Raw genomic sequence first — 12,950 nt, forward strand, 5'->3', positions numbered from 1 at the left:
CAGGCCTACTGTGCATGGATATTGAAGTTCTATATTTCATTCTAACGTCATTTTAAAGCCTTATAATTATAGCCCTACTACTTCAGCTTGGGAGCCAAGTCAGACTAAATATTGTGACATTTGATTCAGTGAAAATGGGAATACTCAGTTTGTCACTCATACCTGTTCTGACTTTCCCTGACCTTTCTAGCCACTGTTCCCTTCATTCTTCCTGTCCTCTAAAACAGCTGTTGAACTCTTATCTCATCTGGTTTGCTTTAAAGCACATCTGTGAATCCATAGGGGAAAAAAAAAAGGCTGAAATCAAGCGATGCTTTTCAGAGTTTGGAGATGAGCAGCTCCAAGGTTATTTCTGAGCATACTGTATGAAAGTTCCCTTAAATCTTTAGCTGGAGAAATGAACAATCTCCAGGTATAAATAGTCAGGGCTACCTCATTAGGAAGAGTATTTCTGAACAGCAGCTCTTAGGTGAAACCACTAAGTCAGTGGTGAGTTCAGCTCTCGTTTACCATGCAGTTTTGTTTTTTTTCTGCCACTCCAGCTAGTTCTCCTTCGCATGAATCATGTGCCTTGCAAATGTTTCTACTAAGTTTGAAGTGAGAACAAGCTAATGAAAAACACCACCACCAACAACAAATTAACTTGACACAACCTACTCACATTCATTGTTGTAGATACTTATTTTAAAAAGCATTGTCTTAAGCTGTACAGAAGGAAACACACTCAGAAGCTCTTTCAGCTATAATGACCCTGGCAGAGCCCCAAACCAAAATGCTGGGTTTGAGAAGCCTATTTAAAAGGCTGAATGTTACCTCTACACCGCAGCAGGTGAGCCTGAAGAAATAACTGCCTATCATATCAGCAAAATAACTGTTACAGAGCAGCAGTAACATGGCTGGGACACAGTTAGATATAGAGTATCATACACTTGGAAACTTTCTCAGCATTCTTTTGTACGTAGTATATCTTTTTTCTAACTCTAATTCTTCATTTTTTCCCTTTCAAGTTCCATGTCATCATTTACCAAACAGAAACCAGTCCGTAACAGTCACTCACAGATGTAATTTTACTCACACACATGACTTTCAATTAATGAAACCTGTTTGAGACTATCATTTCAAAGAGGTGCAGAGGGGCCTCAGCATCAACCTTTAAACTTAGTTTCCTCAGACAAGAAGTTGTTTAATGAATTAATCTTAAAAGGTCAATAGATGGGAGACTCTTTTGGGACTTGGGATGTCTTTTTTTTCCCTCCTGAATAATCTTTCCTATTTGTTTTTACATAACAACATACAATGGTTTTTAATGTTTACACACCGTTCCTAACCTGATTTGAAAACAAAAAGTGTTTTTGAGTAAAATGTCCTTGCTTAGGCTGTACCATTGGGATAGCTCTCCATGTGAACAGAGGTGTGGACTGAGCGCACCAGGAGGATTTCAAATCCAGGCTTTCAGAGATATCCGTGTGAAACAAAAGCAATTTCTGGGCTGATACTTTTCCATTCCCATTAACTCTGAGCTGTATTTCTGCTTTGCTCTGTCTCCTGGTGTTCATGCCTCAAAAATGAATTATTCCATCTGACAGCAGGTCCCATTGTGTGTAATGCTGGACAGTACTTACAGCGGCTCAATACACACATGAGATATAACTATCCCAAAACTGAAGCTTCAGTCCACATGATAATCCATCAGAGGTAAGAGAGGCATGCTTAGACAATTTTTCTCCATAGTTTTAGAATACATGCAGTACTTCTCTCTTACTAGGTGCATTGGGAGAAAAAAAAAAAAATCACTGTATGAGCCTTAACAATAATTGTAGTGTATAAATACACACATAATAGGACAGTGATGGTGGTTTAGTTGTTTACTGAAATAAATCTGTCTACTGGTATATGAAATGTCACAGTAAAACAACCATATATATTTAACATCACTCCTGAGGAGTTCTGCAAGTCTGATGCAACAGCCCAGCCCTTCTCCCTTCATGATGGTTTGTGTGCATCTCCAACAGACTGTATCCACTGAAAATCTGGCCCAAAGCATTCAGCTTTTCCTGTACTTCGGAAGCTTATGTTCCTGGCTGAATAATAGGTTTTTCTGTATTTTATACTTTATATATCATAAACAATTGCTCAGCTGGGTAAATAGTGCTGGGTAAACGGTTCTGTGATCTAGCAATGTATTTTCACTGAACAGAGAAGGACAGATTTCATAATGGGAGAAATGCTGGTGAAATCAGAAAACGTTCCTTAGAGAAGAGGTTCGGCAGAGACTGAAATCGTGGTCATGTCTTTGGTTGCAGAGACACCTGGTAATTCCCACATCCAATTGTCAATGAAATCTGTCCCCATGTTATCACCTAATCTGTCCACTGACCATATGAAATTTTTCAGTTGTCTTGTACCAGAATCATGTCAAAATGAACAATCCCAAGATTTGTGTTGGCTCAACATCATTCAGAATGAAAATCTCTGTCTAACCAGAAATACAGAAATGGAAGGATTATGTGATGGAAGCAGAATGACTTGACTTTAGATGGTTACGCTGATGCAAAATGCCTGATCGTAGAACTGTCTGTGAAAAAAAATAAATTATAGGAGGCATTTCTGCAACATGTTCTAACAGGAACAGCAGAGGCCAGAAAAGCTGCTGGGCTTACACTGGGGCTTGCTCAGTTAATGATGACTACTAGATTTTAAGGCTCAGGAGGACATCCTTTCTTATTCTGTTTTTCTGTTTAAAATGGCCAGAAACAGAGTGAATATGGCAAGGAAACACAAATGATACCAATTCCAGACCAGTCAAATCAGGTGTGGTGACAATTCTATGAGTAGACTCCCCTGAAACAGAGTCTAGACTGGGGCAACCTGAGCAGAAGAGGTTTCAGTTTGGTACCATGACTGTCTCCTACAATAATCAAATTAACTCCCACTAATGCCGATGGGACACAAGTGTCCTCACACCAGGGCTGGTATTTGTTTCCTGCTACACTTCAGCACTCTAATTTTGCCCATCTACCCAATGACAAATTGGTGCAAGCAGCACCACATTGCCACCTACAGATTCACTTTTCCAGTACCATATAAACACCAGCTTCTCTGCACCTTGCCCTGCCGGGGACAAGCTCTTCAGAAGGCAGCTGCAGGCTGGACACTGTGGTTGCTCCCCAGGATTGCAGGACACAGCAGAGGAGGGACAAGACCTGCAAGGCTGTCCACTCCACCCAGCTTTCCTTGGCAGCTCTGCTTCCTGAAGGATTTTATGGAGCACGCGTTCCAACTCAGCTTGAAATGTTGTGAAAGGAGGCATCTTGGAACTGGATAAAGCTAATTCTGAAGCACTGTTCTCATAAAAGACTAAAGCACAGCATGATATGCTCAAACAGCAAGGCTTACAGCTCCATGCTCACATCTACACCCCTGCCCAGCAAAACATGCTGGACATTTAACAGGCTACACAGAGTCTTTGATTTAGACCAGTCAGCCTCCATCCCTACTTAGATGTGTAAATATTTAATTATCCAAAACAGATTTCCCCAACATACTTGAGATTTTTACACTAATCTAGACAACTATTCAAACAAATAAATCCTTTCCTAACTAGGAGGCAACCAAACTGGATTTAGATGTTGTTTAACTTCCCCCTAGCACGCTGTTATTAAAATCTATACCAGTGTTGACATCAACAAGACATAGCAACTAGATTTACATCTGCCTCTAAAAAGGAATGGCTTTTTAACTCTGCTAAGTAGAGAACTCTTACATAAACTGTTACTCACAACTGATGGGTATTTCTTCCTAGCCTGACAGAGCAGTGTAGCTCTGAAGGTAAGGACACTGCTCAGAGTCCAGGATCTTGGGGTATTGAGCAGGGTACCAGCAAGGAGCACTGAGCCAAAAGCTGAACTCAGTATCCTGGCAAAGTCAACCATTGTATTGACTAAAATGTTATTGTCCTTACAAAAAATAGAGAAGCACTTAAGTGGGGATAAAGAATATATTTGCCAATTCAGAAACAATGTTTCTATTTCAGCATCTAAGAAATTATTTTTAAAAAATTAAAAATACCGAGGATAGAAAAATTAGTATCTTGCAATCATGCACAGTTGTTTGCACAAAGCAAGGGCAGAGAAAATACAAATACTGTAGTCTTTATCAATCACATGTAAAAAAAAAAAAAAAAAAGCCATCCAGCTAAACCATTGGGATGTTAAAACCAACGAAAACACACACACAAAACATTGTAGATTCTTTTGGATTTTGTTTCTGAGGTTATACTTTAATGCTTCATCAATTGCTGGAGCAACAAACACCAAACTCGAGGGAGTCTGAGGATCTCCTGCTGCCACATGAACTCAGGAGCCAGTGTTAAGCAGAAACAACCAATTCCAGGAGATTCACTGAAGTTTATGACCAGATCCCTGCTCTGACCCAAGAGAGCACAGCAGAGCATTGCAGCCAGAGAACTGACTTTTGTAAAAATACTTTAAACTTGCCAGCACTGTCTTAAGTTAGAGTAAAGCACAGCAAAGGATGTCCAGCATCTCTGACTGCACAAAACACTTTCAGATACAAAATACCTTGTCATTGCTCTGCAAAAATTGTGGCTTCTTCCTTAAAAGGGTCAAGCTGGAATGATGAACACCTATAGAATTCTGCTTATGTAGTTGTGCTGCTGTCATCGATATAACTGGAACATTTGCAGAGTATGGGGAAAATAATACTGCAACTAGACCTGACCAAAACCCACCATTTCCCAAAAACATGTTATTAAAATTTGATTTTGACACAAAAGAGCTTCCTAGATTCTGCACTGCTGCAATAAAATCCTATTGGAGGCAGGACAAAACAATCACAGGGAGGAAATGTGGCAAGCTAGACACCACATTGTCTTTCTGAACAGAAACCAAATCTTTGTGGTCCTGCCCATGCCAGGGAAGAATTTATTTCCCTCTGCATTTATCACTCCAGTCATATATTAGGATGAAAGGAGCAGAGATAGAGCAACGAGGTCCAAGATTTCGCTTCAGGATTTATATATGTCCTTGAAGCCCTAAAGCTCTCCTACAGGCAATATTTTTTACCACCGCTACACCTCCAAATCAGACTTGCCAAGTTAAAACACGTCACCTACTTTTGAAGGTCCCATGGTAGGTCTCGGTAGGTCTGGTAGCCCCTCTGACTGCCAACCAAGGCTCGACTAAAGTCTGGACTGCGGAGCGAATGCTGCTGGAAAACGCAGGAGTCACATTGACTGGTGTGATGGGAAGGGAAAGGTGTTGAGTGAAGATCCTTCATTGAGGCACAGCTGGCGCAACACCCAGCACCCTGTGGGTTATTGCAAAATGAGGGAGCGAACTTCTGAATAAAAACAGACTGAGGTAAGCATGTAGTCGATATGCAGACTGCAACCTTTGGATCAGCTCCGCATCAAAGAGCTCCCCAGGCAGAGACGGACAGAGCAGATAAACCAGCCCAGGCAAGACAACTTGTTCTTCACCTCAGCAGAACAGGAAGGGCGTTAAATATCCCTTTTCCAGCACTCCCTTTCTGTCCAACTCATGTCCCTACAGCAGGCCTCCTCCTGAGCAGCAGCACCTTCTACTGTATGCTCACCGTAGAACCCACCCCAGGGAGGCACTGCACTGTCCCCAAGGCTGTCACTCTTCTCCCGAGACAGCCAACGCAAAAGCTGAACACAAAACCCAGTATAGATATAAATGGCTCAGTCAGCTAAGTCCAACCTCCCTCGATGCTCACTCCTTCCACAGCTGTCCTGTACTCCCTTGGCATCAGGGACATGACAACTATAAGTATCCAGCCCCCTAATTACACGTTAGTCATTTAATAGCTGGCATAACCCCGCCTGTGGAAAATGCTTACTCTGTGAAAAGGGCCACCAGTCTCCCCGGAATTCCCTTCTCCCAGCACAAACACGATTCCTTAGAGTCAGCTGGAACTGGGGAAAACGGATATTCTCTAGTGAGAAATTCTGCATTTGCATCTAAAACTCCAAACCAAACCCAAAAGTTACCAGAAACCAAACTCCTTGTTTCCAGCCTTTGATGTGCTGGGATTTGTGCCAAAAAGTTTGAAGCATTTGATTTTTCAATGAAGTACTGAGGCTACACAGTCATTTTTATGGGAACACTCTTCACTGTGGGAACATTATCTTACAGAAAGAACTTCAATAGCAGAGGGTAGAAGGGAAACAGCCAGAGGAAATTTTCACCTAATCATACGTAGTCCATTTCCATCTTTCCCCAGATACGTCCATTCACAGGCACTTCAACGTAATTATAGTAGCAAGTGTCTGGATAGTCAGTCTTTAGGACAGTGGGGAAAGCTGAGCACTGCTGCATGGCATCTCCTATTTTTCCAATGCTGATTTCTTCCTTTCCCTTGATCTAATAAATGGGCTTTCTTTGACTTCTCCTAGCTCCCTGAAGGACATTGTTGCAGTTACCTACTTTACATGGGGCTTTACTGACTGAAAACATAGTCACCTGCCAAGTACTAATATTCTCCCTGGGCCCTTCCTTTCCCTTCCCCACCAGCCCCATTATTTTCCTTTTCAAGGTTAGCAAATCTCAAAAGAGTTCGTGCACAAAAGAAATCTCTGCTCTACCCAGTATCATATGGATACCTACATAAACTTCAGCACTCAGAGTGCTGGAGATCAATGATAAACTGATTCAATTTAGGAGTCATAAGAATATCTTAGAATTCTTTAGTTTAATGATCTTTTTTCTCTTTTAATATTGTGATCACAAAACCTGTCACCCTTACAAAACACACTCCAAGAACAGAAAAAGTTTAAGTTTGGATGCAATGCAGAAAAGCAGGTAGCAATTTTTGTTGTCAGGCTGAGGCTGTGTGCAGTGAGCTGTTCACAGAGATAAAAGTTAGCAGAATTGTTAATGAGTTACTAACGTTAATTTTTTCATTAGCATTTAGAGATCACTAATCAGGTGCTCTGAGTACCCAGACCAAGTACATCAGGAAAAGGTGACCCTTGAAGTAATGATGCACAGAATTTTCCCTGATGTGCCCAGAAGTTGTAGCCACCTCTACTCTCCTGAGTCTGGTAAAAAACAAATACCAGAGTTGGGTTTTAGCAAACAGTTGGAGTCTGAGGCAAAAGTTTCCTGAAATCTTGGTCTACACAATGAGTTTGAAGAGTTGTGGAGACGAAGACTATTCTTTAGAAGAACATCAAGTTGTAAAGGGTGTCAGGAAGTAGCACTGGAGGAAGAGTCTTGGACAACAGATAAATGAACTTCAGGTAACATATCACTAGGACAGACCTTCCTGTTGTTACTCCTAAGCATGGACAAGAGAGAACATTATTTCCTTGCAATCAAAATTTTGTTGCAACTGGCCTAGTAAAAATTGTTTTCAAATTAACGATTAAAATGAACTGTCCTGGAAAACAGTGGAAAACAAGGAAATGCACTCAGCTGTGTCAGATTATGGAAAAATCAATTTACACACATCCATCCCCCAGGAACAATGGTACAGACAGGCCAAGAAAATACATTCATTAAGGAACAACTGTCTTCACAATAAATTGGCAAGTTGCAAAGTGCTTGATATTATGAGGTCATTCAGTAAGCAGAGGCAGTTAGTAATATTTTTTGGTTAATAGCAGGGAAGCAGTACAGAAACCATCTATCAAAGTATGAAATCTAAGAATGTGGGTGCACAGGATTTTGTGAATGAAAGTGTAAAAAGATGTTAATGACCATTGTCTGTGTTCAACCCTGCCAAGTCAGCCCAGCTGGTCAGACAGGCTGCTCACCTAAGAATGGTAATAACAGGCTACCTTGATTTATGTTTGCATACTTACATAGGCAGCCTGGCTGTAGAGGTGAAGAACGCCTTTGGAGAAGACCATTGACCAGCCCCAGAGCAAGAACATCTTCAGAATTTACAAGCAAAGATGTTTTACATAATTGTCTACCAATTACTCAACCCAGGCCATGAATTCTAGATGAAAGACAGCAGCCAGTCATTACTTTTAAACTGAGAAGTGAGTTCTTCCCAGTGATATGTAACAGAACTGACAGAAATGCTGTTTAAATGGCATGGCCTTGAACAACCTGAATTAACCTAATTAAGACCTGCTTCAAACAGGGGGTTGGAAAAGATGACCTCCAGACATTCCTTCCAACCTAAATTACTCTGTGATTCTGTGAGCACCTGATAAGACCAAGCACCTGTACTTTCTGCCACAGTTGTTTTCTGCCCCACTTTTTTCTGTAGCAGCATGCAAGATCCTAAATGGGATTCTTGTCAGCAATCACCTGATTTACCATACACTGCATTAGCCTTTGAGGCTTCATAGACTAAACTAGACAAAATAAAAATCAGACCCAAGACCACTATCCTGCAGCAGTTTCAACTCCAACTGTCCTTCCAGCCACAGTTCAGGGGCCCAGTCACCATGACCGAAAAACACAGCATGCTTCAGGGCTGCTCAGTACCAAATGAGGGTCTCACTTGGTTTGCTGCCTCCCTGTGTGACCTCCTGGCAGCACTCACTCTCTGGCAACCTGCTCAGAATGGATTGCTTTCCATTCCATGCCCTGCTATTTTCATTGCTTACTCAATCAGTGGCAACAGTGCCAGACAAGTTGGGGACAACCGTGCTGCATACTGCATCTAGGGGTCAAGCATGAAGATGACCGAGCATCAGCCTTCTTTAGGGTGTCTGCCAGAGCATTTCCCTGTCACTGGAACAGCTCAGGGGCAGTCAGCTTATCTGAGATAGCACCCACCACTTGGCCATGGTTGTTTCCCCAAAGCTGCCAGGCACTTTGGGATAACAGAATCACAGAGTAGCTGAAGTAGGAAGGGACCTCTGGTGATGGTCTAACCCAAAGTCTCTCATGGACAGCTTGACCAAGTTGCTCAGGATCATATCCAACTGAGTTTTGAATATCTCCAAGAACAGAGATTCCATAACTTTTCCTGACAATCTGTTTCAATATTCAATCACTCTCACAATAAAGTTGACTCTTATATTTGCACCACCCTCTAGCATGGGAAAAATGGTTTCCTAGTACAGTCCCTCCACCTGGTTTGTCCACTAGGGAAGGAATTATCCCAGTAACAGGTCCCTTTGGTATGCAGGTCACCTCTGCTGGCCTGGAGAACAGTGCCAGACTGTCTGGGTCACGACTCCAAAGACTCTGGGTGAACCCAAGAGTTTGGGCAAGGTCAGAGATGTGTGACAATTGCAGGCAGCTGACTGTCTGTACTGACTTAAAAAGAGCAATCTGTGGTTAAAACAGGCTCTGGACACTTGGCTGATACTCAGTCCTTCTTCCAGGATTGTGCTGCCCAGTGGCACAACTGGGAGATGGAAAGCACAGGAGCTGAGGGGACAAACATCACATGGCAAGCACAACCTTTCAGGTTTACTGGAAGGAAAAAGGAATTCATTAGCTAATCTGGTGAATCAGAGACATGCCATGCATTCCTTGGACCTATAAAAGCTTGCATAAAAGAAAATAAATGCATTTTTTAATAGTAAGTTCCCAAAAGATTTCTCTCTGTCTTTATGGCAACAGTATATTTGCACCACTAGCAATAAATGGCAGCTTGCAATCATCAAATAGCATTCAAAGTAGTGTCATTTAAGGATGGGTTTAATTACAAAGAAAAACTTTACCCAAAAATAAAGCAGATTAACCGCAGTCTGTAGTATTTGCTTCTGAAATATTCTAACCAGATGAGTTTTGAAAGGTTCCTTTGAGGCAATAACAGATTAAAGACCCTGAACAAGCTGAAATATTGACAGCTGTGTTTTATAGAAGGATCCAGGTTCAGCCACACATACAGAAGCTGACGAGCTTCTTCACTTCAGACCCTTTGTCTGTAACTCCACCCACATGGCTCCCCCAGCCAGATAAAACCACACCAGTCACACCTAACCTTGGGTCATGGCACAGTTACCAGCTACTGAATGCTCATAAATGCTTTATTTAAGTGTCACACACAGAGTACACCCTCTGTCAGTAACTCAAAGATCAGTTTCCCCTAAGCTATATTAAAAAAACCCAAACAAAAAACAACAAATAATTGCTACAACGTTTTTTTAAGTCACCTGCCTCTGATTTCAGACTGCCTCTATTGCACGTGACCCAGTAAAGCATGACAAAACAGCTACTGTTCTTCCAGACAAGCAGCCACCCTCCCATCCATAGCCAACCTTGCATGTCCTGTAAAACTGCCGTAAAGCTGTTGTACTCCATTCTATCCTTTTGGACTACTTCAAATTCCAAGACCATCCCTTTGGCTAGAAAGTATTATAGACCAGGATGATCAAGGAACTCCAGCATGTTTTGTTCATCAAGAACTTGCTTTTCTACCTCAGAATATGGTGCTATTTGTATCAAGCTTCCCATCTTGACAGGAAAGGGCAAGAAGAAATCTAATGTGTCTTCAATCTACAGGAATAATCAGGAGTTGTCAAAACAGGAGGTCAAAGCAAACAGCAGCTGTATGCCACTTGAAAACCTCCCAGCCTACAAGATTCTCAAAATTGTTTATGCTCTTTGCTATCTTGTTTGCAGGAAGGCTAAAGAAGCTGACAAAATGGACTGGTGATGCCAGCACCACCAGTCTACTTTTCCACAGGACAAAGGTCTGGCTACAGTCTGGCAGAAAAAAAAAACAAAACAAAAAACACCTGCTCAGCCCCCTGCATATAGCCATAGCATACTCCTGCAACTGAAAGGGAGCATTTAACACCAACTTGGTGATGGGGGAAGAGACTGAAACTCACCTAGTGCTGCCCAGTTCTGCACTAAAAGCTGAATGGCTGCAGTTTCCTCAAACTTTGCAAGTGTAGCATCTCTTTGAGGCAATGCCAAAACGGTACCTTGTCCTCCAGATCCTCCCTACATAGCTGAAACAGAGCAGCATCAACAGCCAAGAGTTCAAGGCTCTTAGATAATACCCTCTAGTGGCTGCCACAAGATCTGTTGGCCTGCACACAAATTCAGGGAACCTCCAGCCAGGGAGGTAAACCGTGCTCAAGTCTGGAGGGTGTTATGCTCTTCCTCCAGCTATGCTCTTGTAACAAGTCAATAAAACCAGATGGTTAAGACTACATCAAAGCCAGTACATAAATACATGGTATAGGATGAGTATAACATGTTCTTAAACAGTCTTCATCTTTTGGTTGCTTACTGTGATGCAGGCAATTAACAAATACGTGAAACAGAAGGCAAATTATTTAACAGGTTTTATTTAATTTACGTATAAATTACATTCCTGTGTGCCATGCAGGATTGTACAGTTAGACACATCCCATTAATCTTGAGTGAAAACGTTAATTACTATTAGAAGATGGCTAAGAACACATAAAGCTCGTGGCTTCATAAAAAGATAAAATTGCAGCTTAGAAGTAGTACAGGTCTGTTAGGCCATCCAAACCAAGTAAGGCATTTTGGCCACCTACATTGCCTGAGGTTTCCATAATTTGAGGGGTGTTTTTTCAAGCACTTTTCTTGACAGTCCCCTTAACACTGCTTTGCATCACCAAGAGGCCTCAGAGCACTTAAACTACATTGATTCTGCGGGGGGGAAAAAAAAAAAAAAAAAAAAGATGGATCACACAAGTTTCTTTCAGCTGCTATGAGGAAAACTCAAAGTTCACAATGCAGTCAATAAAGGCTCCTAAAACATACACTGTGTAGATGTCAGGTCCTCTTCAGCTCTGCTCCTCTGGATGTACTGTGCTGGAGCTTGGCCTTACAGGTGAATGAGGAACTGGATCTCTGAGGAGATTCTCAGAACCTGTGTGTCCTTAAGCAGATGACAAGTCTGCTATTTCAGTCTTGTGCACACCACTTTAGAGAATGGTATTTACCACAGAGCAAAATGCTTAAGGCTTTCTGATTTTGTACTCAAAATGAGCACACCTGGAAAGATCACAGATGCAGAATTAGTCTTTTGGGCATATACTTACCTGCCTGGGGGAATCTGTGAGATAGCTGGGAATTTGCAAGCCTAAAAATATTATGTTTCTAAGTTACAATTAAATCCAGCAGGATGGGGAAACCATTATGCCATTTGAACAACCAAGCCTTAAGTGCTTAGCAAACTAGACATCCATAGTGTCTTTTCATGATGCTTTTTCTTCACAAAGACTCAAATCTTATTCACTGTATTGGTAAGACAATTGCTACCAAGAAGAAAAAAAAAATCATGTGTACTTTCCATACACCATTTTTAAGCTTCTTCTACAAGCAATATACTTCAAAGCTGTGTTCTGCTTAAGAGACTAAAATGAGATTTGTTGGGCTCAACAGACCTACAGAACCAGTCTGACACTTTTTACACCTTATCTAGAATTAAGGCCACCAAGGTTTTGTATCTGAAGTTCACAACATTCCACAAAACATTTTCCTGAGATACTTTTTTAAGTGCCAGGTCTTCCTGATATATACAAATATAGAACACCCAACAGCTTCAGACCCTTGTCTTTCAAGCAGGCCTTTCTCTGGGCACCCAAGTGAGATTCTGGAAAACTCTAGTTCTCTGTACCCACAAGCAGCCAGATCACTTTGATCCCAAGCCTTTTATCACCAAGGGCCTGTTTTCCCCAAATCTAACTATGAGCAGGACAAAAGCCTGCTGTTTGCCTTTTCTAGCCTGGCATAAGATTCTTGCTTGCTTCCACACCAAGCCAGCTCTGAGTCTTGGCACTCTGGTTGTTTTTTTCACAAGTTCTTTTCTCTTCTGACCACAGAGAAAAAACAAAGAGCAATTGAGTGGCTCATTATCTAGCAACTAAGACCACAGCACTTGCTGTTGTCAGGATCAGCATTCATACAGAGTGTTGAAAAGAGGATGCAGATGCCCCAAGGAAAGCATCCCTACCAGGAACAGGTGTGTTCTGCTGCTGGGATGCAGCAAGTGTTTGAGATCTACTTGGG

The 12,950-nt window shown here is 41.8% G+C and overlaps 1 protein-coding gene across 1 annotated transcript in view; it reads right to left on the bottom strand.

Annotated features, from left to right (window-relative positions):
• The window catches only part of LOC136101315 (transmembrane protease serine 11E-like), a 39,075-nt gene extending 33,777 nt beyond the window's left edge, over positions 1-5,298 (bottom strand). The window contains exon 1 of the mRNA XM_065837359.2: positions 5,135-5,298. Within this exon, the coding sequence (XP_065693431.2) occupies positions 5,135-5,298 (164 nt within the window). The remainder of the gene's footprint in view (positions 1-5,134) is intronic.
• Positions 5,299-12,950: the final 7,652 nt, after the last annotated feature.

Source organism: Patagioenas fasciata, chromosome 4 (genome assembly GCF_037038585.1).
Source record: "Patagioenas fasciata isolate bPatFas1 chromosome 4, bPatFas1.hap1, whole genome shotgun sequence".
In the NCBI taxonomy this organism is placed as follows: domain Eukaryota; kingdom Metazoa; phylum Chordata; class Aves; order Columbiformes; family Columbidae; genus Patagioenas; species Patagioenas fasciata.